General features: G+C 45.7%; 1 protein-coding gene across 1 annotated transcript; it reads left to right on the top strand.

Moving 5' to 3' along the window:
• Nucleotides 1-973: 973 nt before the first annotated feature.
• On the top strand, nucleotides 974-25867 carry LOC141058899 (protein DVR-1-like). The gene is made up of 2 exons (XM_073555100.1): nucleotides 974-1271; nucleotides 24903-25867. Exons 1-2 carry the CDS (start codon nucleotides 1004-1006, stop codon nucleotides 25700-25702), a joined length of 1068 nt encoding a protein of 355 aa, XP_073411201.1. The 5' UTR covers nucleotides 974-1003; the 3' UTR covers nucleotides 25703-25867.
• Nucleotides 25868-26867: the final 1000 nt, after the last annotated feature.

Below are 26867 nucleotides of genomic sequence, written 5' to 3'. Positions count from 1 at the left end.
CTAATCCCAACCCTAACCATAATCCTAATTCCAACCCTAACCCTAATTCTAACCCTAACCCTAACGGAAAAATGAAAATAAATATATTTTCTTTATTTCTTTATATTTCCCTAACTAAGGGGGTGATAGGTGATAACGGGGGGGGGGGTTATTTACTATTTTTTATTTTGATCACTGTGATAGGGTTTATCACAGTGATCAAAATGTACATTGAATGAATGAATAGAATCTTCCGGCCGGTAGATTCAGCGGGTGCACTGCGAATGCGCCCGCCATTTTCTTCTCGGACCAAGATGGCGGCACCCACCAGAGGAGGCAGGAGGGCCCAAGGACCACCAAGAGGTACCGGGGGGGATCAGGGACCCTATTTCTCGCTCCTCTGATGTGCGATCACATCAGAGGAGAGAGAAAGTGAAAGAAAAATCGCGGCTTTTTTTTGTGGTCGCCGTTATACAGTTAATAACGGCGATCGCAAAAGCGGGGTCCGTAAAAACCGACCCGAATCATGTTCTCTGGGCTCTCGGCTACCCCTGGCAGCCAAGACCCCGGAGAAAATCCGACTCTGGGGGGCGCTATACACTTTTTCCACAGCGCCATTAATTAAAGGCTCTGTGGTTTAAGTACCCTTAACTACTGCCGTTAAAAGGCATATTGGCGGCCGTTAAGGGGTTAAAGCACACACTATTTGTGTGCTCTCCATGGGCTTCCTTGTTTTTTACATTGTAGTCCATAGAAGAAGCTTTGCAATTTACATATTTATTTTATCATACAAGAAAATCATTGATGAAACACTAAAGGTAAACTGACTGATGAAAATCAGATGAAAAACACTGATTAAAGCAATCATTTTTTGTGTACAAGAAAAATAATTGACATCTGAATGAGGCATTAAGCGTATTTGATCCAACAAGGTTTACCACAACCATCTCCAATTAGGAGCTGATTACTGGATAAAAAGCTGGATTATCAATGAATTCAGCATTGTTCTATAGTGATTACCAGAATGCTGTGGCTCACACTGGGGGTCTTTCTGTCTGTGGTTGTCCCATTGATAACGGATTCTGAGAGGAGTCGCACGGAAGAATTGTTCTTAAGAAGCTTGGGCTTCCCAGCTATGCCAAATCCTGTCTCTCCTCCTCCTATACCTTCTATATTGTGGAAGATCTTCAACCGGAGGATGGCTAGCTCAGCCCACAAGAAGAAACAAGATTTATGCTTTTTGGAAGAGCTTAATGTCCCTGGTAGTATTGTCCGAGTCTTTCCTGATCAAGGTAAGGCTGGTTCTCCACTCTGTGGAGTACGGTGCTCCTAATTCATGAGGCAGCGCAGCCCTCTTAAAAGGGTTGTTTGGTTTAAATTTATATGTCTGGAGTTACTTTGTGTGACTGCAGACTTCTGATTCCCCCAGCGCATGCACTGAGAGGATTCTCTGCTTTCTGAGCCAAAAATGGCTGTGATGTATGCATTATAGGCTTTGGCTGGGAGTATCTATCAGGATGCAGCCTCGCTCCAGTCTAGTGATGTGGCCATCCAGTGTCTACCCGAAAACGCCCTCATTAAAAATTTTACCTCCCGATGCCAAAAATAAACAAGCCCTCGCACAGTCCCGTGTCCAAAAAAAATAACTGTAAACCGTTACGGGTCTTGGAATAATGACATGAGCAAAAGTATTTGGGTATGTTTCCACGGGCCGTATTGCATGCGGATTGAACGCTGCGTACAGCCGCAGCATTTAATCCACAGCGTCCAGATGTTACAGCATAGTGGAGGGGATGTTATGAAATCCCGTCTCCACTGTGTCCTAATACGTGGGTGACACACGCATGAAACCGGACATGCGGAGCAACTTCTTAGGATGCAGCATGTCTGTTTACCTTGTGGTGAAGCTCAATCTCCGCAAGGTAAATAACCCGGTCTATGTATGGGATGCGGTGATACAGCATGTGTTCATTAAGCACGTGCGGTATCACCGCGCGTACAGAAGGAGGCAGGGCTCTCCGCTCCGTCCAAAGCACACGCAATGCGCTATGTGGAAACTCACCCTTACAGAACTTTTTTTTTTTTTTTTTTTTTTACCACTGAAATTACAAAAAATAATAAATTATGGGATTTCCCTTTTTTTTGCTTTGCAATTTTCAACGTGCTTGCAACTTTTTTCCCTCTGCAGTGTGACACATGGTAAAATGAATGTTGACACTCAAAAGTACAGTTTCTCACTAAAAACAGGCCTTCACAATATGTGGGCAGAAAAATAAAAAAGGTGAGGAAAAACTGAAAACGAAATAAAAGAACATTGCGCCCCCCCCCCCCCCCCAAAAAAAAAAAAAAACAAAAAAAAACTGCTTAGGCCATGTTCAGTATTTTACATCAGTATCTGTAAACCAAAACCAGGAGCGGGTGATAAATCCAGAAGTGGTGACGTGTTTCTATTATACTTTTCCTCTGATTGTTCCTCTCCTGTTGTTTTTTTTTTTTTTTCTTTGTCTTACAAATACTGAACATGTGAATGTGGCCTTAGGCTCCCGTCTGGTGCCGTTAGGATGACAACGCTTGGGCTCGTCTGACATTGTGATGTCATACAATCACTTGTGACTTTATATAGTTCCCTGGCGGCTTTTGAATTTTTACTTTTTTCTCAATCAATGCAGAGTTTCCTAGTCAAACATGCATGACTGAAATCATGACTCTCTGCTGCGAGCGTGAGCCGAGCGTTTCTGCTCTGCGCTCCGATCCTCTCGTGTCTGAGCATCTGCATGTGTGTGCGATCCAGTTTTCTTAAAAACCTGATTGCGCTCGTCTGATTACATCGCAAGTGTGAGCGACCCCTGTCGGCCCAATTGACAGCAATGTGATCGTGTTATCTATGGCAACAAAGAGACCTTCTACCTCAGCCTATTAGGGTGCATGCACACGCTGCGGATCCGCAGCGGTTCTTGCTGCGGTGTACAGTACCATTGTAATCAATGAAAAAATGAAAACCACAGGGTGGATTTTTCAGCGCGGATTTGCTGCGGTTTCAAAACCGCAGCATGTCAATTCTTTGTGCGGATTCCGCTGTGGTTTGGCACCTGCCCCATGGCAGGTGTCAAACCGCAGGGGAAAACCACAGGCTAAACCGCAGAAAAACTGCAGATAAACCTGCGGTTTCTGACAAATCTGCGTGGAAAAATTTGCAGGACAATATGCAGTGTGCACACACCCTTAGACTCCACCTCTGGCAGGATCTTATAAGGTACCTGTCAAACAAACACTGCCAGGTTGGGTAATGCACTGCACTATATAAGTACTATATATAGTACAGTGTATTCTCAATGTGATCACAGTATCACGTGTTGAAGTTGAGGGGAGAGGTTTAAGTGTAAAATATACCCCCCACATGGAAATTGCAACACCAAGTTGAAAACTTGTGGAATTCTGAAATTCTTATGAGCAATGAACATGTTAATGATGTACAAATAATGGAAACTAAGGTTTGATTTATTTAGCATTGAGTATGCATGCCATGTGCAGATATGCTACCAATGAGGTTACTAATGGTTGTCATGCTGAGTGCACTTGGGCAACTCAAATTATCAGGATCTGCTGATGGCCGCTCCCTTTGCAGTTGTTATTACATCCCAGATGTACTTGATGGGCAACAAGTCTAGGCAGGCTATGTTGGCATATTTAGGCCATGCAGGTTGCTCATAGTAGCACAATCAATATGTGGCCTGGCATCGATCTGTTGAAAAATGACTCCTGGGCCAGTTTAAAGAAATTGGCTATACCACTGGTTCTACCACCTAAACAATGTGATCTGGATTTGGCTACCATACACTATGCTACCCCACACCGTTATCTCTGGAGTAAGACCAATGTGACATTCACACGTAAAGGCCTCTTGTAGTTGTTACGCTGAGGACACATACAGTTTTTGATGAGGATTTCTTGCTTCCATATTTGTAAATTAAAACCAGGATTGGAACAATCACAGGAAAAGTATAATAGAAAATGTGCACAACTTCGGAATATTATATTATATATTTTTGAATCTACTCCTGGTTTTGGCTTGCGAATACTGAGGCAAAAAAACTTCCAAATACTTAACGTGTGCACATGGCCTAATGGTCTCGTCAAATTTAGAATGGAGCATAGTGATTTATTCTCTGCTTCAATTGAAATTGGGGGTCCTATTCCAAGACTAATGATCAGTGTCTTTGATATACATCATGGGGTGCCTGCACAACATCTAAGCCAGATGTCCAGCTATAGATATTCCACTGACTTAACACCACTGCTCTCAAAGGCAATCATGCTGTAGCGCAATATGGCAACTGAGGTCTATTCTCTTCTGCAAGGAGTTATGTTTTTGTCTTGGTGACTGTTGGAGATTTGTATATAAGACCAATTGGGCAAGATCATGAAGAGGCTTTTAGAAGGGAACATGGAGGTGTCCCATCAGCCATCTTTCAGCACTGCGCCAGGCTTTATGCCGCTTGTGCTACTGTGAGCAGTCTAGATGGCCTAAACATGCTAGTATGGTCTTCAGTGTCTCCAGATGCAGCTGTGGAAGTGGGGAGTTGGCTGTCAGACACAATGACCTTCTGAAGGCTTTCAGACGAGCGGGAGAAACCGCGTCCAGCCCGGCACGCCGACATAGCAGCCCCACATGTCTCATACGGACTCTGTCCTCCATTGTGCCCCATAGTGTCAGTCCAAACAGGCTAATATCAACAACACCCTCAAATGGGGTTTATACAATCTCTTTTTGTATATATACATTTACATATCAGCATATTTCTTTGATCATCATAAGAGGCACAATATAGATCTAACTCTTGAAGCAGATGTATATGAACACTTGGTTTGATACCGGGTCACTTTACCTTGTTAGCGGTCGGCAGACTGACGAAGGCCGATTGTGGGCCGAAACGTCTTTCTAGGACTGCATAGAAAATATATATTACAAATAAAATAACTCCATGTGCAAAGGATCATTCAGTTGAGTGCCAAGTTATTTGTATTTCACTTTGGTCTGGGTAACCTTCTTGCGCACCTTGTGGTGGTGCCACGCTATACTTGACACACTTCCTATAGAGCAGGCACAGATGATTTATTGCATTCTTGGTTCTACATAAATCGCACTGAAGAAGCACTGTGTATACAATAACAACTGCTCTACTATTACAGCTAAAGGAATTTCTCCATTGCTGGCATACGCAGTAATCGCACTGCACTCGGGTGACATTTGAGTGCAGGTCGATGCTTTGAATGTGCAAGAGGTGTGGACAATGATTGTGTTCATAGGCCTGAAGACTCCAATTGTGTTATGTGAATAAGTGTTGTGTGGCGCCGCTGAGGGTTCAGTCACCACAGAGGTACTGCACCTCTCCCAGAGGTGTGGTAACCCACTCTCAGGTAAGGAGGGAGCACCCCACAGGACTCCCAAAACCTACATCCCAGCACATATCACACTGCAGGGTTCCATCCCTTCTCACAGGCAGCCCTGCTGGGTAGGAAAGAGTGTTGAGAGGTGGGGTGTAACAGAAGGAGAGCAGGAAGAACAGTGCAGAGTGAGGCAGAACATGAGGAGAAAGTGAAAGTAAAGGCCCCGTCTCACTAAGCGATCTCGGTAGCGAGATCGCTGCTGAGTCACAAGTTTTGTGACGTAACAGCGATCTCACCAGCGAGATCGCTGTGTGTGACAGCGATCAGCGAGCGGCCCCCCTGCCGGGATCGCTGGAAGAAACCTCTGGACATTTCTTTGGTCGCTGGTCTCCAGCTGGCCAGCACGCATCGCTGTGTGTGACAGACGGGAGACCAGCGATCAGCTGTAAAAAATAATAAAAAAAAAATAAAAAATATAGTTATTCTCACCTTCCGACGTCCTGTTCAGTCATCCGGCCTCTCTCCACGCTCCGGCCCCAGTGATCCTTTGCATGAATGACAGCGAGATGTCATGGTCTCGAGGGATAACAAAGTCTCGCGGTCATTCATGCAAAGGATCACTGGGACCGGAGCGTGGACAGAGGCCGGATGACTGAACAAGACGTCGGAAGGTGAGAATAACTTTATTTTTTATTTTTTACAGCGATGCCGCACGCTCGGCATCGCTGTGCTGATCGCTGGTGAAGCTGTCTGTGTGACAGCTCACCAGCGATCACATGGCGACTTACCAGCGATCCTGACACCTTGATATCGGTGTCGGGATCGCTGGTAAGTCTCTTAGTGTGACGGGGCCTTAACAGACATGTGGTGAAGCAGCTCCCCATCAGGAGGAGTTGCAGAAGGAAAGAAACAGAAAGAAGCTTGCAGAGGGGAGTAGAAGGGGTCTCAGGGGCACGGGAAGTGCAGATGCCACCCGTGGTGCCTGATCCAGTAGTGGAGAGACCAGGTTGCAGTGGGATACTGGCCCCCTAGCCTAGTGGTGAGATCATCAGACCCAACTACCATGCCGGAGGCAGAGGCACCTTTAGGTGTTGCAGCCATAAGCCACAGTTATCTTCGCCGGAAAGATAGCCATAGAGAAGCAATGGAACACAGAGAAAACGATACCCGACAAGGTCCGTGGCTGCTGGCCCGGGACACTGACTGTGAGGTGTTGGGTAGGAGAGGCGAGAAACCAACACAGTAAGAAGGCCAGGAAAGGCACACACTGAAGGGAGTCCTGGGAAGGTGTATACTGATCTACCTGGGAGTTTGCTGGACCCCTCACCTGGAGGACACAGAACCAAGTGGGAGTCTGTGCTGCAGCCAGAACTGTGAGTAAAGCTTTGGAACTGCACCAAGCTGTGACCTCTAATTATTCTTGCATCACCTATCCAACTCTACTACATTATCATCACTGAACACCCATACATCCTTTGCCAAATACTACATCATTACCATCTTCTATATATTACATCTGCCCTGGGACTAAGGCTAGGTTCACATTTGCAGATGGCAGAGCTGCGGAGGGCTACGGACTTCCTCCGTGAAGCTCTGCCACACCTCCTCCGGTCAGCTCCGCCTATGTCTGCATGCAGCCTGCGTATCTATCTTTAACATTGGGTACACAGGCTGTGCGGATGCCTCGGCATGCGTCGTTTTGATGATGCAGTAACCGCATAAAATTCCAACATGTTGCGTTCGACGCAGGTCGCTGCATTACCAAAATGACGCATGCGGAGGCATCCGCATACATCCGCACAACCTGCTTACCCAATGTTAAAGATGGGTACGCAGGCCGCATGCAGACGTAGGCGGAGCTGACTGGAGGAAGTCCGCAGCCCTCCACAGCAAGGCCATCCGCAAATGTGAACCTAACCTTAGCTCTGCCTGTGGAGAGCTGTACCAATTCTGCTGCATCATCACCATTCCCAGAGGATCTGCTCTGCAGTGCTGGTCACCTCTGACCAGAAACCACAGGTGGCGTCATGAACACTTATTATAAACGTTATAAACATATCCCCCTTTTATTGGACACCCAGGGCCAAGGACCGGGTCACAGCTGCCTTGACACATTCCTTCAAGAAGTGGCCCGATACCAAGTATCCCCACTGCCCTGGTGGGCGCTCCATATGCGCCTTTTACATTTACTGTGAAATATATAATTTGTGATTAACACGCATCTTGCCACCCCCACCTGATGTCACTATTATGTCGAAAGGATCATGTGGTACAGTTTCCCCACTTGCACCAATGTGATGTTCTGCACCCCCTGGGGACATGTAAAGTCAGCTTGGAACAGTTCTACACACACATACTCTCTGTCCATTGTAAAGGGGTTAAGTTAAAAATGTTCAGAGTTTTAGTTACGACTTTTTGTTAACTGGTATTGCTACATGTTTGCATGTACTACCTCATGTAGGATATGGTACTGCTACCCCTTCTGAGTATTACCATTGCCTTGTCTTCATGTTTCATTGTTCTTCCTTTCACATAGTTGTGATAATGTGTACTGCATTTCATGTACAGTAAAGGAAAGCGTAGTGCTCTCATTTAGACACTACAAGGGGGCACTCTAGTGTACAGAACAGTTAGTAGGTAGTATAGGATTAAGTGTAGGAGGGGCTGCCGGGAGTTAAGGTTAGAGCAGAAGGGAAGTTAGTCAGATGGGGCCAGGGTGCCCGGAGTGTCCACATGGGCTATAAGCCCAGGATGGCTCGGCAGCCATGCAACGTTAAGCAGCAACAGCCCAGGTTATCCACGGCCACTGGGCATCATTGCAGTGGGTCAGTACAGTAGAAAGATGTGGCGACTCATACCCTTGGCGGACTCCTTTAGGGCGGGAGTCGGTTGGAGTGAGGAACAGAAGGAAGTTGAAGCTTTGCAGGGAACGTTACAGATGGGCCGGATGCCTTTCCAGAGGCAACTAAACCGGGTAGCGAATGTTTTCAAGTCTGGGGCGAAACAGGCAGAAGGAATTGTCATCATGGCGAGGTTAGGCCAGGAAGAAACTGGGAAGCAGACTAAGACGGTCTGGTCCGGACATGTGCTGTATGGAAGCGTTGGCACAGTAGGGAGAGCTGAGGAAATAAGTGAAGTTGAATGTGTATCCCATGATGTGCCAACTGTAGATATGTTTGAAGTCATAAGTAAAGAAAATGTTCAAGTTACTCTGTACTGTGTCTCCATTACGGGGGGTCACCTTAGAGAAGGGCCAACGCCACTTGGGAAGTGCCCAGGGGGACCCGAACCTGAAGATGCAGCTATGATGAGCTGTGGATTACAGTTTTCTGTGAGGGAAGGTCGGGACACAGATACTTCAGTGTCTCTGGCCATGACTATATGCCCTGGCCTCCCCTTACATCCACACGGCATGGAGTGAGAGAACGTGGTCCATGCAGCCATTAACACAGCACAACACTCATTCACAACCCTGAGTGGCCCCTTTTCACTAGCACCAGTGAAACAGAGCCTTTCAGCCTGGTAGGACTGCCACCACTTCCTCATTAGCTATAAGCCTGGTCTGTTAATGGGATTATATCAGGCCAGAAACCAGCCCTGGTAACTTGTGAAGTTAAAACTAAGAACACGGATGTGTGGATCGAGATAAAAGAGCAGCCCAAGGTTAAATTTTATATATTTAATGGCCTTAAGGGCACACTAGACAAAACACTATACACACAATGGTTACACACATACAGGCTGGGCCATTTATATGGATTCACCTAGATAAAATGGGAATGGTTGGTGATATGAACTTCCTGTTTGTTGCACATTAGTATATGGGAGGGGGAAAACTTTTCAAGATGGGTGGTGACCATGGTGGCCATTTTGAAGTTGGCCATTTTGGATCCAACTTACTTTTTTTCAATGGGAAGAGGATCATGTGACACATCAAACTTTTTGAGAATTTCACAAGAAATTGGGTTTTAATGTAATTTTATTCTTTCATGGTTATTTACAAGTTTATGACCACTTATAAAATGTATTCAATGTGCTGCCCATTGTGTTGGATTGTCAATGCAACCCTCTTCTCTCACTCTTGACACACTGATAGCATTTCTTCTGCGGTGTTGCTAGCACAAGCTTCCAGTAACCATTGTTTCAGATGCTGCACATCTTGTATCTTCACAGTAGAGGCAATTGCCTTCAGATGACCCCAAAGATAAATCAGACCGGGAGACCTTGGTGGCCATTCAACTGGCCCATGACAATCAATCCACTTTCCAGGAAACTGTTCATGTAGGAATGCTTGGACCTGACATGCATAATTGATGGTATGGTGTGGTATATGGGGTACAAAGATAGTGGGGCCATTCTTCATCAATAGAAACCTCCATGCCACTGGATATCTGAAATGGTTATATGCTGATGTGTTGCCCTCTTTATGCACTGAAGATGGCAGGTTCCCTGAGTTTTCCAGCAAGATGATGCACCACCACATCATAGGTATCAGGTCCGAGCATTCCTACAAGGAATCTGACTCCCTTAGACTAGCATTTCTTCGGCAGTGTTGCTACCAGTGCGTCAAGAGTGGGAGAAGAGGGTTGCATTGACAATCCAACACAATGGGCAACACTCTGAACACATTTTATAAGTGGTCATAAACTTAAAATATATTTATACATAAAATATTTTTTATTTTGGTCTGCCATTGATGCATTTATAAAATTCACAATTATTCTAGCAATAAATATATTTGTTTATCCATGCACAGGCACTTGTTTTTAATGTACTTTTACTCTAGTGCCTATGTATATAAATAAAGACATATACCCGTATAATGAAAGTCCGCAAGGACAGGGTTCTCTCCCCTCTGTACCAGTCTGTCACTGTAAATTTGTTTACAGTTAACGATATCTATAACTTTGTATGTAACCCCCTTTCCCATGTACAGCACCATGGAATTAATGGCGCTATATAAATAAATAATAATAATTTTATTTGACTACATCCCTTGTCTGATAAATAATTCTCTGGGTTTTATGCTTTGGGGTATTTCTTCTTTTTTCGTGATCATAAACTTTTAAATAACTCATGAAAGAATAAAGCTATATTAAAATCAAGCACACCATTGGTTTTTCTTGAGAAATTCTCAATAAGTTTTATGTGTCACATGACCCTCTTCCCACTGGAAAAAATAAAGTTGGATCCAAAATGGCTGACTTCAAAATGGCCGCCATGTTCACCACCCATCTTGAAAAGTTTCCCCCTCACATATACCTATGTGCCACAAAAAGGAAGTTGATATCACCAACTATTCTCATTTTATTTAGGTGTATCCATATAAATGGCCCACCCTGTACAATGGTCAGATATGCAAATACAGGAAGTAGCACAAAAAATTATAGGCCGATGAAACATGTCAGTTACTGGTTTGATGTTTGACCAAGTGAGCTGGGCTGCATGAGGACGGGGAGTTCCAGTTCCTTCCAGCAGGTTACTCGATGTGGCTCCCCCTGTAGAAGTAAACAAGCATGACAAAAGGAGAGAGAGGACACATGGCTTTATACAAGCCTTATCATCTTAGATGTCCACTCCTTTTCTTCCCCTGTGATGGTCCTTATCCCTTCCCCTGGGCACTTTTATAGCTATGAAGGATCATAACTTTCCAACAAAAGCTCATAGATGGCATCAGAACTGCCACCCTAATCTGGCTAGGCCCTTGGTTATGCTTGGAAACCAAACAATGATTTGCTACCTAGCTTATACTAGATGTTCTGTGTATCTTCCTCCCTCTCCTAGGGTGCTAGAATAGATTGACACCTTGGAAGATGTTCGGCCTACTCCAGAGGTCTTGCAAGTGTAACTGGTGTGTGGCTAGGGTGTACAATCACTCCATAGGATTACATAGTGGGACTATCTGACTGGGAGAAGCGTTTAAAGTATGGGCACCACAAGGAACCCTCCTATATGAGCTTGAATACTAGCTGGTGTGGCTGGACCAGCTGCTCAGCCAGGTGTCATGTTTATAGTTATACATGCTGAGGAAGGTAATGTAAGCTTCCATTAAATTCCCTCCCCCCATTTTCTTCATATGTGTGATATGCATTAATATTATAATGTCAAGCATGATATATGGAAGTGTTATAGAGAATGTATAATGCAGGTGAAAGATTAATCCTTCTCAGCAACAGACGGCCGGGTCAGATAGTTAATGTTAGGACTAGCCCAAAGGGGGAGGGCTTGGTGATGGGGAAAACTCTGAAGCAGTAACAGATGGGCAGTGCTGCCAAGGGGTGATCCACTGGGTAAGGAGACGTACAAACAGGGATGGTGAGTTCCTGAAGAGAATTACTGATATGACAGTGTAGCCTGCCACCAAAAAGGGGTCCTTGGAAAAGACGACATGCCACGAGAAACCAAAGGGCTTGCAAGAGCTGATTGTAACGGATAAAAAAACTAAGTGTGCGACTATTGAGGGTCCCGAAATTGTCATGTGAGAGCTTGGTGTTTGGGAGATGAGCTGACGTTCTTATTGGTACCGTATTCGGATACATAGCATATCTTGATCGCTTTCTATTCCAATTTTTGGGAGGCAGAATGAACAAATAACAGCAATTCAGGATTTTTTTTTTTTTTTTTTGATGTTGCTGTTCACTATGTGGGAAAAGTGATAAGGCAGTTTTATTCTCCCTCTCCTAGCTTTCTAAATGCTGCGATCATTATTGATTGCAGCATTTAGGGCATTAGATAGCTGAGTGCAGTGTGGGCACTGCCCCTGGCTGTGACCGTAGAGCTCCACTATCACTTAAGCTGAGCTCCTGGCCGTTATCTTGTTTTGCTTTCCTCCATGTATGATGCTGTGTGGATTCCAGTTCCAGCATACGGCTAAACCCTTCATCCATTCCCAGTAAAAAGACTGTATGGGCTTAAGTCCATGTTTATTGAGATGATGTGAGCTTGGTAACAGTAAACAACAATGGTGGATGAGAACTGGTAAAAACTACAACGAGAGAGACAGTATATCAGTACTGGCAGATAACAAAACAGCAATAATACTCGGTGCTATTACATCAGTAACAGGAGTATTACAGAGGTTGCACAATACAACACATAAATGCAGTTAAGAAGGATATCTACAGCAAACTTAGGCTGCCAACATTGCACTACCCTAAACAAGCAGTGATTTGTAGGGAGAGCCAGGAACACGTGTGTGTGTGTGTGTGACTCAGAGATCCAGGGTGAAAATGGCTACAAGTTCTCTGGCCAGGGGAAAACTGAAGGGGCGGTTCTAATGAGAACAAGCTATTAAAGGGAAAGGCCCCCTAAATCCAGGAACAGGAAAAAAGGGGCACTAATGTCATGACTGGTACAGCACTTATGAAATTACATGCTGCACATAAATGGGCAGAACACTCCCCACTTGGCATCAATGGATGCCACTATTTTGTTCTTTTGGGGACAATAACAACACAAATTCAGTAACTGGCCTGAGGAAAAGTTTGTTCTCCCCAAGTTTGCACACTCTGACCTCTACTTTGCACACTTTCCCATCCTTGCTGGGAAGAGGCTTGGTGACTAGGCCGAGTGGCCACTCGTTTTAAAGTGACTGACTGTATTTGACAAGTACAACATCACCAGTTTGAGTGGTCTTCTTGCCACTTTATCCTGGTTTGCAGAGTGGAGAGGTACTGCTTCCTCCATCTGTCCCAGAAGACATTGGACATGCTTTGTACTTGCCTCCATTGTTGTCTATAGAGGTCTTTATCATTGAATTCTCCGAGTGGCGCTCTCGGGACACAGGTTTTCTGCATGAGTAGCATTGCAGGAGTAAGGACTGTCGAGTCTCTGGAATCGCTGGAAAGTGCTGTCAGTGACCTGGCGTTCATGATAAGCTGATACCTCGGCCAAGAATGTAGTTAAACTCTCAAGTGTGACTCTGGTGTTCGTTTGTAACAAGATAGTCTAGTATTTTGTGTGCTATGCCTATCACTCTCTCCCAGGCACCACCCATGTGCAAAGAGTGTGGTAGATTGAAAGTTCAGGTGCATCCTTGCTCGCCTAGGTACCTTTCAGCATTAGCGATATCTAAATTGGAAGGAATTTGGAGTTCTCTTGCTGCTCCGATGAAATTTGTACCTCGATTAGAGCAAATATGCTTCACAGGACCTCTGATTGCGATGAAGCGTCGAAACGCATTTAAAAAAACTTGAAGTGTCCATAGATTTGATTACTTCGATATGAACAGCTCTGATGGACAAGTGAATAGAACTGCCCAACACTTTGATTCAGTATTAATCTTGCTAGTGCGTCGAGTAGCCACGGACTAAGGACTGCATACATCTAGTCCAACGTTGGTGAAGGGGGGGTTGAGTTCGAAGTCTGTCGGATTTAAATTGGCTATCTTCGGATTTTGGAACGTGCCTTGGAGTTTGTGACACGTAACACAGTTAAAGATGGGTTTGCTCACGCTTCTCTTTGCACTGACAATCCATAGAGCAGCCGCCCGCAGATTCCCTTTGGTTAACAAATGGCCTTGGTGTCTCACTAAGTCATCATGATGCTGAATGAGCAGAGTTGTAACGTGATGATGTACAGGGATTATTACCGGGTGTTTCTCTGAAACTTCTACCTCGGCTTCTTGAAGACTGCCACCTACCCTCAGCAGCCCGTCTTGGTCGACCATTGGATTGAGCTTCTGTAGCACGCTGTCTCCAGGTATGGGTCATCCCTTGTTGAGGTTGTCTATTTCTCCTGGGGTAGGTTTCCTTTTGTACAACACAAAGTATTGTAACCTTGGCTCTTTCCAGGTTGAGTACGGTAAACGCATGCTTGCAGTGATGCCAACCTTTACAAGATTTCTGGCTTTCAGGTAATGCTGACTTTTGGACTTGGCCATATGAAGTAGACAAGCAATGGCTCGAACAAGTGACTTCCAGGTTGAGAACCTGCTGAACCGATGAGATTCCAGGTGATAACTTGAAATCACTGCAGAGCAGACTGTTATGAATGAGTCACCGGAGGAGGAAAAACAAAAACACAAGCTAAGTCCAGAAAACCGGAGAGGTTGGTAGCTAGCGGATTGCAGACCCCTGATCCTATTCACCACAACTAACAGTAGCCATGGGGGGTTCCTACGGTGCCCTAGACCCCTCGTCACAGCCGGAGAGCTGTTATGATGAGTCACCGAAGGAGGAAAAAACAAAATACCAGCTAAGTCCAGAAAAACCAGAGAGGTTGGCAGCTATGGGATTGCAGACCCCTGAACCTATCCACAACAACTAGCAGTAGCCGTGGGGGGTTCCTACGGTGCCCTAGACCCCTCGATCACAGCCGGAGAACTATATAGACTAAAGACAGGGGAAAAACTAAACTGCCCCAGAGCAGACCCCAAAGCAATAGGCAGCCCCTAACATATAATGACGGTGAAGCAAGATGAAAACACTAACACAGATAGAAAGATAGATTGAGCAAATGATGGGGCCCAAGCTAACTACATAGGACAGGATAGGAAAGCTGCTGTCTGCCATCCGCAAAAACCCTATCAAAATGAGCCAACCGACTGATAGGAAAAACAGGCCCTGAAGTCGCTAGGACTTCAAAAAGACTATATCAGCACTCAGGTATATTCTGAAGACAGAGCAAAATATCAACAGATCAGAGACAAAAATGGAATTCAGCTCACTGCCAGGGATGGCAGAACTCCCAAAAAACAAGGCAAGACAAAACTGAAGAGTACAAAGCAGAGCAGAAAAACTTAGCTTTGAGATGCAGGAATCAGACTGGTCTCCAAGAATCCAGCAGGAAAATCACCAGCCAGGAAGAAGGGCGTCGGCAGCCTTATATCCAGTCCTCAATTCCAGCCACCCAGTCATCATCTAGCTGCCCAGGTGTTTGGTAATCAGTCTCACTACTTTCCTTCACTAGAGGAGGTAGTTCATCAGACCTCAATGGTGAAGGGGAAAAATGATCTCACAACAGAGAGCTAAATAAGCCTAAAGAAAGAAAGGGGAAGTCTAAACTGCCCCTGAGCAGACCCCAAAGCAATAGACAGCCCCCAACATGTATTGTCTGTGAAAAACAGATGAAAACACAAAGACAGGCTGAGCAAATGATGGGGCCCAACTAACTAGATAGGAAAGGACAGAAAAGATGCTGGCTGCAATCACGCAAAAAACCCTGCCAAAAATAATGTCCAATAGAAAAGGCCCTGAAGTCACTAGACTTCAAAATCACTATATCGGCACTCAGGTATATTCTGAAGACAGAGCAAAGAGATCAACTGATCAGAGACAAAAATGGAGATCAGCCCGTCCCAACCAGGGCAGGCTGAACACAAACACTAAGTAAACAGACAAAATCTCATGGAAAAATAGCAGAGAAAAAACTTAGCTTTTAGTAGACAGGAACTAAACTGGATGCCAGAGCTCAGAGCAGAAAGGATCACCAGCAACCCTGCAGGGCGTCGTCTGCCTTATATCCACTCAAATTCCGGATGTCCAATCACACTCCACCTGTTCAGATGACAGGTTCTTCCCATCCAGATCAATTTCACGAACTCCCTCTGCTGGTGAAAGGAGGTAATCAGACATCAGAGGTGAAGGTGAAAATGAACTCCTAACAGCAGACACTCGAGGACGGAGCTCTTCGTCGGCATCTGGATCCACTAGTTTGAACGTATCAGGCCTGCCGATGTGGGGCGTCGAACGATACAAGGAAGCAGGGCCTGTGAACCATGTAGTGTCCTTAAGATGACTTGGAGCAGCGGATCTAGTTGCATGGTCTGCAGGATTGTGGTGAGTTGGTACATAGTGCCACTGATTAGGGCAGGTGGATCTTCTTATCCTCAGGATCCAGTTGCTGACGTAGACATAAAAGCGTCACGTTTCATTGCAGGTGTATCCCAGTACCACCTTGCTATCGGTATAGAACTCTGCATCTTTGGTCTCCAGATTCATCGCATTTGAGAAACTCGGCCAACTCAACTGCGAGGACAGCAGGCCAAACGATACCCAGACTGGAACTCTGTTCGGAGTGGTGCCAGTTTAGTCCGGCTCATCACAAACCCGATATGGCTCTGTTCGTTTACATCTATGGTTTTGAGGTATGCTACTGCTTCGATTGCTTTGACTGATGTGTCACAGAAGATACAAAGTCTTTGTGTCTTGACTTCTGTGGATGGCACAGGAGCATACGGTCATTTCACACGAAGGTCGGTCAAGGCCTCGAGAGACCTCCTCCACTCTGCCCACAGGTCTGCTTTTTTCTGCTGGAAGAGGATCATCCCAATCAGACGTGTCTTGGGTGAAGTCTCTTGGCATCATTTTTCCTTGGATAGTTACTGGAGCTATGAATCCCAGGGGGTCGTATAGACTATTCACGAAAGGGAGAACTCCTCTGCCCGTGAAGGGTTTCTTGTCTTTACTGATCTGGAAGGTGAAGGCATCTGTTTTCAGATCCCAAAGCAATCCAAGGCTCTGCTGCATGGGAAGGGAGTCGATGTCTAGGTCCTTTAGATTGCTGGAATAGTCTTGAGAGGGAAAGGCTTCCATCAACTCTTGGCTGTTGGAGGAAATCTTGTGTAACCTTAGGTTAGACTGAGCGAGCATTTCTTGAGCCCTTTTTAGTAGACTGATTGCAGCCTCATTTGTCGGTGTGGACTTCAAACAGTCATATACGTTGAAGTCCTTTTCTACGAAGGATCTTTTCTACGTCTGACCCATACTTTCCTTTGCCCTCTTTGGAGGAATTTCGGAGGCCGTAGTTAGCGACTGCTGGGGAAGGGCTGTTTCCTAAGATGTGCACCCTCATCTGGTATTCTGCGATGTCTTTGTCCGGATTGTTGTCACGGTACCAGAAGAACCTCAAGTAGTTTCTGTGTTCCTCTTTGACAAGAAAACGGTGGAACATCTGTTGTATGTCAACCATAAATGCCCCCTTATCTCTGCGAAATGAGAGTAGTACTTCCAGAAGTCTGATGTTGAGGTCTGGACCCGACAGTAGGACATCATTCAACGAAACATCTTCGCATTTGGCGTTTGCGTCGAATACCACTTATATTTGACCTGGCTTCTTAGGATGGTATACTCCGAAGATGGGCAGGTACCAACGCTCCTCGGAGGGCCGAAGTGCAGGTGCAACCTCTGCATGGTTGTTCTGGAATATGTAAACAGAGAGCTGGAGGGCACCACTGCTCGGGATCACCCGTACATGCAAAACAAACTGCACAAAAAAGAAGGGAAAGAGCATGTAGAAACCAGGGATCACCAGGCTAAGGTAAAGTGAAAAATATATCCTTATGATACGGCACAACACTACAAGCATTAAAAATGCCCAAAGGCCACAAGAAAAACACAAAGACCCACAATAGGGTTACAAAGACCCCTGTCCAAACCCACTGTAATACCTGTATGCAGTGCAGTCTGGGTGATGGCGGTCCTGTATAGCCTGTACAACCACTGCCTGTGACCAGCTGTTCTTTTTACTGAGCCCTAGGATCTTATTCCCTGCGGCTGCTGTAATACCTGTATGCGGTGCAGTCTGGGTAGTAGCGGTCCCGTACAGCCTGTGTAATCACCGCGTGTGGCCAGAGGCCCGTTTTTACTGTTTTGCCTTCCTCCACGTATGATGCTGTGTGGATTCCAGCATATGGCTAAACCCTTCATCCACTCCCAGTTAAAAGACTATACGGGTGCTTAAGTGTTATGACTGGGTCACCGAGGAGGATAGCAGGACCAGGCTAAGCCACCAGAGAGGTTGGTAACTAAGCAGATTGCAGACCCCTGATCCTATCCACACAAATAGCAGTAGCCGTGGAACGTACCTACGATGCCCTAGACGCCTCGGCACAGCTGGAGAACTAACTCAGCCTAAAGCAAGAAAGGTGAAATCTAAACTGCCCCGGAGCAGACCCCAAAGGCATAGACAGCCCCCAAACATATATTGTCGGTGAGACAAGATGAAAACACAAACGCAGGCAGACAAATAGACTGAGCAAATGATGGGGCCCAAACTGACTAGACAGGACAGGAAAGGAAACACTGTCTGCAAACACACAAAAACCCTGAAAAATCCAACACGTCTGATGCACAAAAAACACTGAAGTCACATGACTTCGCCCCCACTATATCAGCACTCTGGTATATACTGAAAGCAAAGCAAAAAGACACCAATATAACGGGACAGAACAAACTGACACAAGCAGTAGCATATGGGCGGTGATCCCACACAGCCCCAGCAGGAGCAGGCTGACCCACACAAAACGGAGATATGCAATAAGATTAGCAAATGAACCATGCAGGAGACCTCAGAAGGCACAGGAAGAAAATCACCAGCAGGGATTGAAGAAAGTCATCTGTCTTAAATCCAGTCAGAAACCCCAGATCTCTCATCATTATCAGATGGCAAGCCTCTGTCAATCTGACCAGCTCCACTACCTTCAGTAACCACCAGAGGGAGCCCAGAAAGGGAATTCACAACACTTAAGTCTATGTTCATTTGAGATGATGATGTGAACTTGGTAACAGTGAACCACAATGGTGGATGATAACTGGTAAAAACTACAAAGAAATAAATGTAGTACTGGCAGATAACAAAACAGCAATAATACACGGTGCTATTACATCAGTAACAGGAGTATTACAGAGGTTGCTCAATTCAACACATCAATGCAGTCTAGTTTCACACTAGCGTTTCCTGGAGCTGCGGAGGGATGCGCACGGCCGCCGTGAAGCTCCACCCACAGCCGCACTTCCTCCGGTCAGCTCCACCTATGGGCGCATGACGCTTCACGCGACCTGCATACCCTATCTTTAGCATTGGGTATGCAGGCCATGCGCAGGTGTGCATTTGCTGGTGCATGTGTCCTTTTGACGGTGCGCCGATCGCACTAAAATGCAACACGGTGCGCTTGGCGCAGGTCAGCGCACCGTCAAAAGGACCCATGCGCCGGCAAACGCATACCTGCGCACGGCCTGCGTACCCAATGCTAAAGATAAGGTACACAGGTCACATGCAGCGCCATGCACCCATACACAGAGCTGACCGGAGGAGGTGCGGCCGTGCGCATCCCTTCGCAGCTCCAGGAAGCGCCTAAGAAGGATATCTACAGCAAACTTAGGCTGTCAGAAATGCATCTATCCACATGCAGTGCAAAGAGCATTACATCTAGCTGGAAGATACATTGCACCATATACCTCACTCATAAGACACTGCACGGTGACTGCATAATGGCTAGCTAGCACAGATACATTGCACAAACACAACTGTATTAAACCCTCACCGGAATCCTCTTGACAGAAGCAGTGATTTGTAGGGAGAGCCAGGAACACGTGTGTATGTGTGAGGCCGGCGTCACACTAGAGAGAAATACGGACGAGTGAGAGGCGTTAAACACGCATTGCACACAGACCAATGATTCTCTATGGGGTAGCTCCCATCAGCTGTATTTCTGGCGTATATTTTACAGTCCGTGCCAGTCGCAGCATGCTGCGATTGTCAGCGTACTACGCCCGTAGTACGCCAATGCAAGTCTATGGCTGCGCAAAAAATACGCATTACACACGGACCAGATGTGACTTGCGAGAAATACGCACCCAGTGTTCTTTAACAAAAGCTGGCAATTCAGTGCGCGATACAGTAAAATCACACTGACCGGTTTAATAAAGAAACGAAAGAATAGATATATACACATAGAAAATATATATATATATATACACGTCATTGAGACATATATTTATATTTCATAGAGTTCTACATAGTAGAATAGCCGCAAAATCAATTGCTGGCTTTTGTAAAATCATTCCCCAACCCGATATGAAATGCCAAATGGTTTACATACAGTAAACCATTTAATTTCATGTATTTCTTTTATATGTCCCTGACTAATAATTAAATTAGGGTTTGTGTGTAAAATTTGGGATATCTAGGTGTTAAATTAAGGGGTTAATTCGTTGGAAGAAAAATGCGTAGGCTCCCGCTGCAAAATCGCAACCAGAGAGGTAAAGCAGGTGAGTGAGGGCAGGTTTTAATAGCCTTGAGAGAGACCATTGTTTCTATAAGATGCGCCTTTTCTGGCACTTATCCTCTCTATTCCCATTGCCCTGTAGCGGTGGCTAATGGGTTAATGTCATCTTGCAATTGGAAGGTGACAATTGGCCGATTAATAATAGGTGTCAATTAGACACCTATCCATTATTAACCCTAGACTATTAAAGGGATAAACACACAAACACAATTAAAAATTATTTTAATGAAATGACACAGTTTTTGACCAGATTTATTGCGCTGGTAATCGAAAAATAAATCATCGACCTGTAACAAGAAGAAAACAAAAAAGCAACCATATCCTTACCTCTCTGCTGCTCAGTCACATCCCCCGCTGCAATCCATCAGAAAGGGTTAAGTGGTTTACACAGGGACCGGTGCTAATGCGACCATCCTCATGTAAACCACTGCCAGAATGAATTATTTCATCTCTGCGCCGCCTCCATGGCTGACTGGAGATGAACTAATTACCATGGGAAAGTTTCTGCATTTTTTTTTTTTTTATTTTTTTTTCCCACGCTCATCAGTTCACTTCAGGTCAGCCGGGGACTTCGCGCAGCCTCACTGACGTCACTGCCTGACCTGAGGCATTGATCTTGCCCCCCCCAGCCTAAGTGGGAAGAACCGGGCAAAGCTCCAGATTAGGCGCATCTAATAGATGCGCCTTTTCTGGGCAGATGGGGGCTGCGGTTTAAGCTGGGGGGGGCAAGATCAAAGGCCCCTTATTCTCAAGCTGGTATCAGCCCTCAGCTGTCAGCTTTAGTCAGGTTGGTTGTCAAAAATAGGGGGGGACCTAACGCCGTTTTTTTAAATTTATTTAAATAATTAAAAATACAGTGTGGGGACCCCTCTATTCTTCACAACCAACCTGGCTGAAGCTGGCAGCTGAGGGCCACCAGCTGTAAGTTTCGTCTGGTTAGTTAAGAAAAATGAGGGGGACCCCACGTCGGGTTTTCATTCATTCTGCTTGTCAGGAACACCGCACTAAACTTGCTCACGGAGCCAGTGCGCATGTCCTGAGTAAAGCGAACTGTGCTCAAAGATACCTGTGGAGCGGGTAGCAGCCGAGTAGGTGCCTACTTCAGAACAGCAGGACCTGAAGCACGTGACTGCAGGGGGCATGACCTAAACTCCAGAGAGCTAGGAGCTGCAAGAGAACTCCTAGCAGGGTAACTGCGAGACAGTTACCAAGGGACACAGACAGGGAGGATAGTCAAGTCGTAGCCAATGAGTCATACACAGAGATAGCTGCAAGGTACAAGAAGGGCGAGCAGAGAGTAGTCAGATCACAGGCAACGAGTCATACACAGAGAGGGTAGCGCAGTACAGAATCAACAGGCAAACTCACAACGGGGAACAGAACCGGGTCAGAACCATATAAACAAGCTATAACAACGAAAAGGCACACAGAGGTCACCACACTCTGCCACAGGCAAAAGTATAACTGACAGGGATTGGAGCTTTCCAGGGGTTTAAGAAGCTCTCCCAGAACCAAAGAGGCCACAATCATTAACCCCATGTGTGCAGGTCAAAACCTGCACTGAGTTCCAGACATTAACCCCTGACGTGCAGCTCAAAAACCTGCACTGGGATCATGACACTGCTCTCCTGCAGGCAGAGCAGAATGTCAGCCGTGGTCAGCACCATCCGCCGGGAACAGCGCTTACAGTAGCCGCTTCTTCCTGGCGACCGTCCGTGAGCATATAGGACTGTGTGAACAGTTCTCCATGTGCAGCACGTGTTGCGGGCCGTGTGTCTGTGTTAAAACGGACATGTCTCCGTGTTTTGCACACGGTCCGTGAAAACACACTGACATCTGCATAGACCCATTCATTTGATTTGGTCTACGTGTGTCAGTGTCTCTGGTACATGAGAAAACTGTCACTACACGTACCGGAGACACTGATGTGTGAAACCGACCTGAGGTGTAGTATCCCACTACCCAGGTAAGATGGGGACACCTGACCAGACTCCACCTGCACCCAGGGCAGAAACCTTAGAACAGCAGGGCACCCTCTGACCCCTGCTTGGTTCATGAAGGGTGCAGGAAAGTGGGTGGAGCTTGGGTTGCACTAAAGAGCGGGAGAGCTGATAGGAAGTCGGGATCAGTTCCCCAGAGGGGGGAGCAGTGAGATGACGTGTACGCAGCAGCCTCCTGTGAGCTGGAGCTGCTGGGAAGGAGCGGAACAGAAGGATCAGTTCTCTAGAAGAAAGATGGAAAAGAAAGTATGGGACGTGTGGAGGGGACTGGGGCTAGAGCAGAGCCCTTCCCTAAGCTTATGCGCCAAAGGCCGGGCCCCAGTATCCAAGGTTGTGTGGATGCTAATGATCCTACAGCAGGAACCAGAGGAATAGAAGTTGTAACCGCTTTATTCCCAACTAAGACTCTACGACACAGTAGCAACATGTGTGAGCCGGGATATGATTGTAAGGAGTCCCTGAAGTAGGCTACAGCTGCCTGTCATGCTAGTGGAGTTCTCAGTAACAGCAAGAAAGATGAACTTGAGTGTAATTCATAACTGCAAGTACTTCAGATTAGCGCTAGTAAGGAGACATCCAGTAAAGGCACATATGGAAGGGAGTGCTGGAAGAGTGTGCTCCATCTGCCTGGGAGTTGGCTGAGCCCCTCACCTGGAGGACACTGCACTGAAGCGGGCACCTGTGTATGCCAGAAATGTGAGTAAAGCTTTGGAACTGCACTCAGCTGTGGCTCTGCATACTTCCTGCGTCAACCTTTCAGCACTGCTACATCCCCTGCCTGAACACTACACTATCTACCTCAATATCTACTACCACTGCCCTGGAACTACAGCTCTGCCTGTGGAGAGCAATTACACCTCTGCTGCATCACACCATCTGTCCCAGAGGATCTGCACTGCAGCACTGATTCCCTTGTGACCAGATACCACAGGTGGCGTCACAAACTTATCTACACATAAAATTAATTCGGCATCATTCCCCTTATTCTACATGGACACCCAGGGCCACGGACCGGGTCATTGCCACCACGACACATCCCTTTAAGACACCGGCCCGGTACAAAGTAAACCCACTGCCCTGGGGGTGCTCCACTGACAAGTTTAGAATAGATGGATTACATACACTAAATGACAACATCTGCAAGGAGTTTTATGTTCTCCCCGTGTTTGCGTGGGTTTCCTCCCACATTCCAAAGACATACTGATAGGGAATTTAGATTGACACTGTCCCCAATGGGGCTCACAATGTAAAGTGGAGCGCCCGCCAGGGCAGAGGGGATACTCTGTACCGGGCTGGTTCTTAAGGAGATGTGTACGGCAGCAGAGACCTGGTCCGTGGCCCTGGACATCCAATGAAAACGATTATAAAAGGGGAAATAAAGTTTATAAAAGATAATTCTTGATGCCACTGCGGTGCTCGGTAAATAGGTGATGTTAGCCATCGCTGCTTGAGGAGACAGCTGGGGCTGATGGTGATGCAGTAGAGTTGTTACAGCTCTCCAAAGGTAGAGCTAAACCCCAGGGAAGCTATAATATGATACAATGGTGATGATCGTGGTTGTATGTAATCCATCTATTCCATCCTGTCAGCTCCTGCTGTGATTTTACGCTATATGGCTGCTGAATTGCCGGCTTTTCATCCATCTTATCTATCTATCTTTGCACTGCATTCGGATGCTAGGTGTAAAAAATCGGATTGTACTCTCATGACACTCGTGCGACACTCGACAGGAAGACTCGGACCAAATTTTTTTTTTTTTTTTTATACATTTAGTGTGACTCTGGCCTTTGCTTTAGACCAGGGGTCCCCAACCTGTAGCTCGGGAGCCACATGTGGCTCATGGTCCCATGAATTGTGGCTCGCGACTGTCTGCCAGCTTGGTGCATTAGGCCCAGGTCTAGTAAACAGATATGAAGAGAACATCTCAAAATGGTGAATTTTGCGAGTAGTCCTGCACAGAAGTGTAGATTTGGATGCAAATATACTGGTCTTGGGGGTTTAGAGATGTTTTAGGTATGGTACACTGGAGGATGGTACTACCTGTTAGAGAAGGTGCTCAAAGCTGGATGCAACAGTGTGGTGGGAGTCCTTGATGGGAGAATACGGAATGGAGGGATTGTGGGGATCACTGGATCATGTTATACTGCTTTGGAGCAATTTCTGTGGAAAAGCTTTGGTTGTCATTATACCCGTAATATGGGGGGGGGGGGGGGGCCTCTGGTTGCCACTACTGTGAGGGGGACAGGAGCAGGATGTGACTCATGACCCTCTCAGAGCTGAAGGTGGCTCTCTAGGTCAGAAAGTTTGGGGACCACTGCTTTAGACTATGATGCTGCAGAGACCATTCCAAATGTATTCCTTTGCTTGCTACTAATTGCATTTTACCAGTGAATTGTATGTTGATGCTGCTTTTACAGTACTTGAATCTTGATAATACATCTAATTTAAGTTTGACTTGAAATATCTTTTACATTTGTATTTACGGTACTTTTTTTTTTTTTTTTTTTTTCTTTATATGCTCATATTAGGTCAACTTGTTCCTCAGTCTTCAGATCAGCCTTCAAACCTCTGTTTGAAAAAGAGGCTCTTTTTCAAAGTTTCTATAATTGAAAAAGAAGAACAGGTAACCATGGGTAAGCTGGAAATAAGGTTTGGCAAAAATGTCTACCACGGCCAAACATTTGACTTGCGGCTATACAGAATTCTACAAATATCTTTGAGAGGTATGGGTAATCGGAGGACCAGCAGAAAACTTCTGACTGCACAAAGTTTCCGTCTCCTTAACAAGTCTCTATATGTTAACCTGACGGATGTTTGCCAGATTTGGAAAGACCCTCATAAGAACTTGGGATTGGATCTGGAGATTTTGCATAGAAAAGAAGGTACATTGGATGATTGTAGGGATGTACCAAACTTTCTCTATACCTCTCTGCTTATGGTGACCCTGAATCCACTACAGTGTAAGAAGTCACGAAAAAAGAGAAGTTATGGCAATCTTCCTTCTCTGGCCAGCAATATCTGTAAAAAGAGACGCTTCTATGTTGAATTTAGACATATTGGATGGCAGAACTGGGTAATAGCACCTCGAGGGTACTTGGCTAATGACTGTAAAGGAGAATGTCCATATCCTCTGGCAGAGATACTAAATGGATCTAACCATGCGATTTTACAAACTCTGGCACATTCTTTTGATCCCGAAAATGTTCCATTACCCTGCTGTGCACCAACAAAGATGTCGCCCATCTCCATGTTATTCTATGATAATAACGACAATGTGGTCCTGAAACACTATGAGAATATGTCTATAGATGAATGCGGTTGCAGATGATTGCCAATTATCAGCCTTTACCTCTACCATGTGACATAATCCTCTTCTTCGTAGAATACTATTGTAGACTGCTTAAATTATGAAACTTAATAGTAACAACTGTTTTTATAGTATGACAAATTTATATTCCACTGGTTTCTAATAAATGTTGTTCTTATGGGGTAATAGGTTTTTGTGTAACTTTTTTTTTTTTTTTTTCTCAGTAGCGTACCTATCCTGGCTACATCTTGTTTGATCTTGCTCCTATATTCACTGCCTCTGTCGCACTTACACTGTGGATGGCATTGGGTGACCTTTTTCGTGGACCAGCCATGCATGTTGGTGTAGCTATGACTTTTGGTCTCCCCCCCCCCCCCCCCCCCCCATAAAAAAAAAAAATGGAAAATTTGGATTGCCACCAAGTTGTGTTCCATCAAATATAGGAACTGGTACAGTTGATTAACGTTCTTGCAGTTTGAATTTACCATCATGAAGTTTTGACTGCAACATCTCCTCTGATAATTCCCAAACTCAAGGTGAATCTTCCTGATGGTGTTTTTTTTTTTTTTTCTGGTAACCATAAACTTTCACCTCAATCTGGTTTTGGACTGCTCTTACTGTATCTTGTCATTGCAGCAAAAAAAAATCCACATGGAACCAGACTTGAGCCTTTCTGAGTCTTCAGACACGCAGAGCACTCAAACCTTAGGATTCTTCTCACCCATGAAAACTTTCATCACCCCACCACACTAAAATAAGACAAAGACACAAAATTGGATGATAATGGCCACAGCAGCCTTTTATTTAACATTAATACGAATAACATTAGGAGAGTCCATGAAGCTCCCAAGATCTGGTGATCAAACATACCAACAATTATGCAGACAAACCAAAAAAACTTAGACTACTTCCAGCCGTTACCCCAGTGGCTCGGGAGCACTGATACCCTTACTGGGTCCCACTGTCCACTTAAACCCAGGGAATCCGGCAAACCACTGCCAAATCCCCCCAAAGATCACCAGACCAAAAACCCCATACCATAACAATTAATGACTCCATAACCCCACGAATCCCCAAGACCAATTTAACACCAACCTCAACGAAGGCATTTGACCACCTCAAATGCCAGAGACCCCCCCCCCCCCCCACCCCAAAAACGCTATGGCCCTCTTGATACTGTCCTGCA

The sequence above is a fragment of the Dendrobates tinctorius genome, unplaced genomic scaffold, assembly GCF_039654945.1.
Source record: "Dendrobates tinctorius isolate UK_male_01 unplaced genomic scaffold, ASM3965494v1 ptg000219l, whole genome shotgun sequence".
Classification (NCBI taxonomy): Eukaryota; Metazoa; Chordata; class Amphibia; order Anura; family Dendrobatidae; genus Dendrobates; species Dendrobates tinctorius.
This window is presented reverse-complemented; position numbering and strand designations above follow the sequence as displayed.

Bases quoted from the DNA above. Each gene is read 5' to 3' on its own strand.
- LOC141058899 (XM_073555100.1), top strand. From the start codon at position 1,004: ATGCTGTGGCTCACACTGGGGGTCTTTCTGTCTGTGGTTGTCCCATTG. The intron at 1,272-24,902 runs GTAAGGCTGGTT...TGCTCATATTAG, and splicing joins CCGAGTCTTTCCTGATCAAG to GTCAACTTGTTCCTCAGTCT.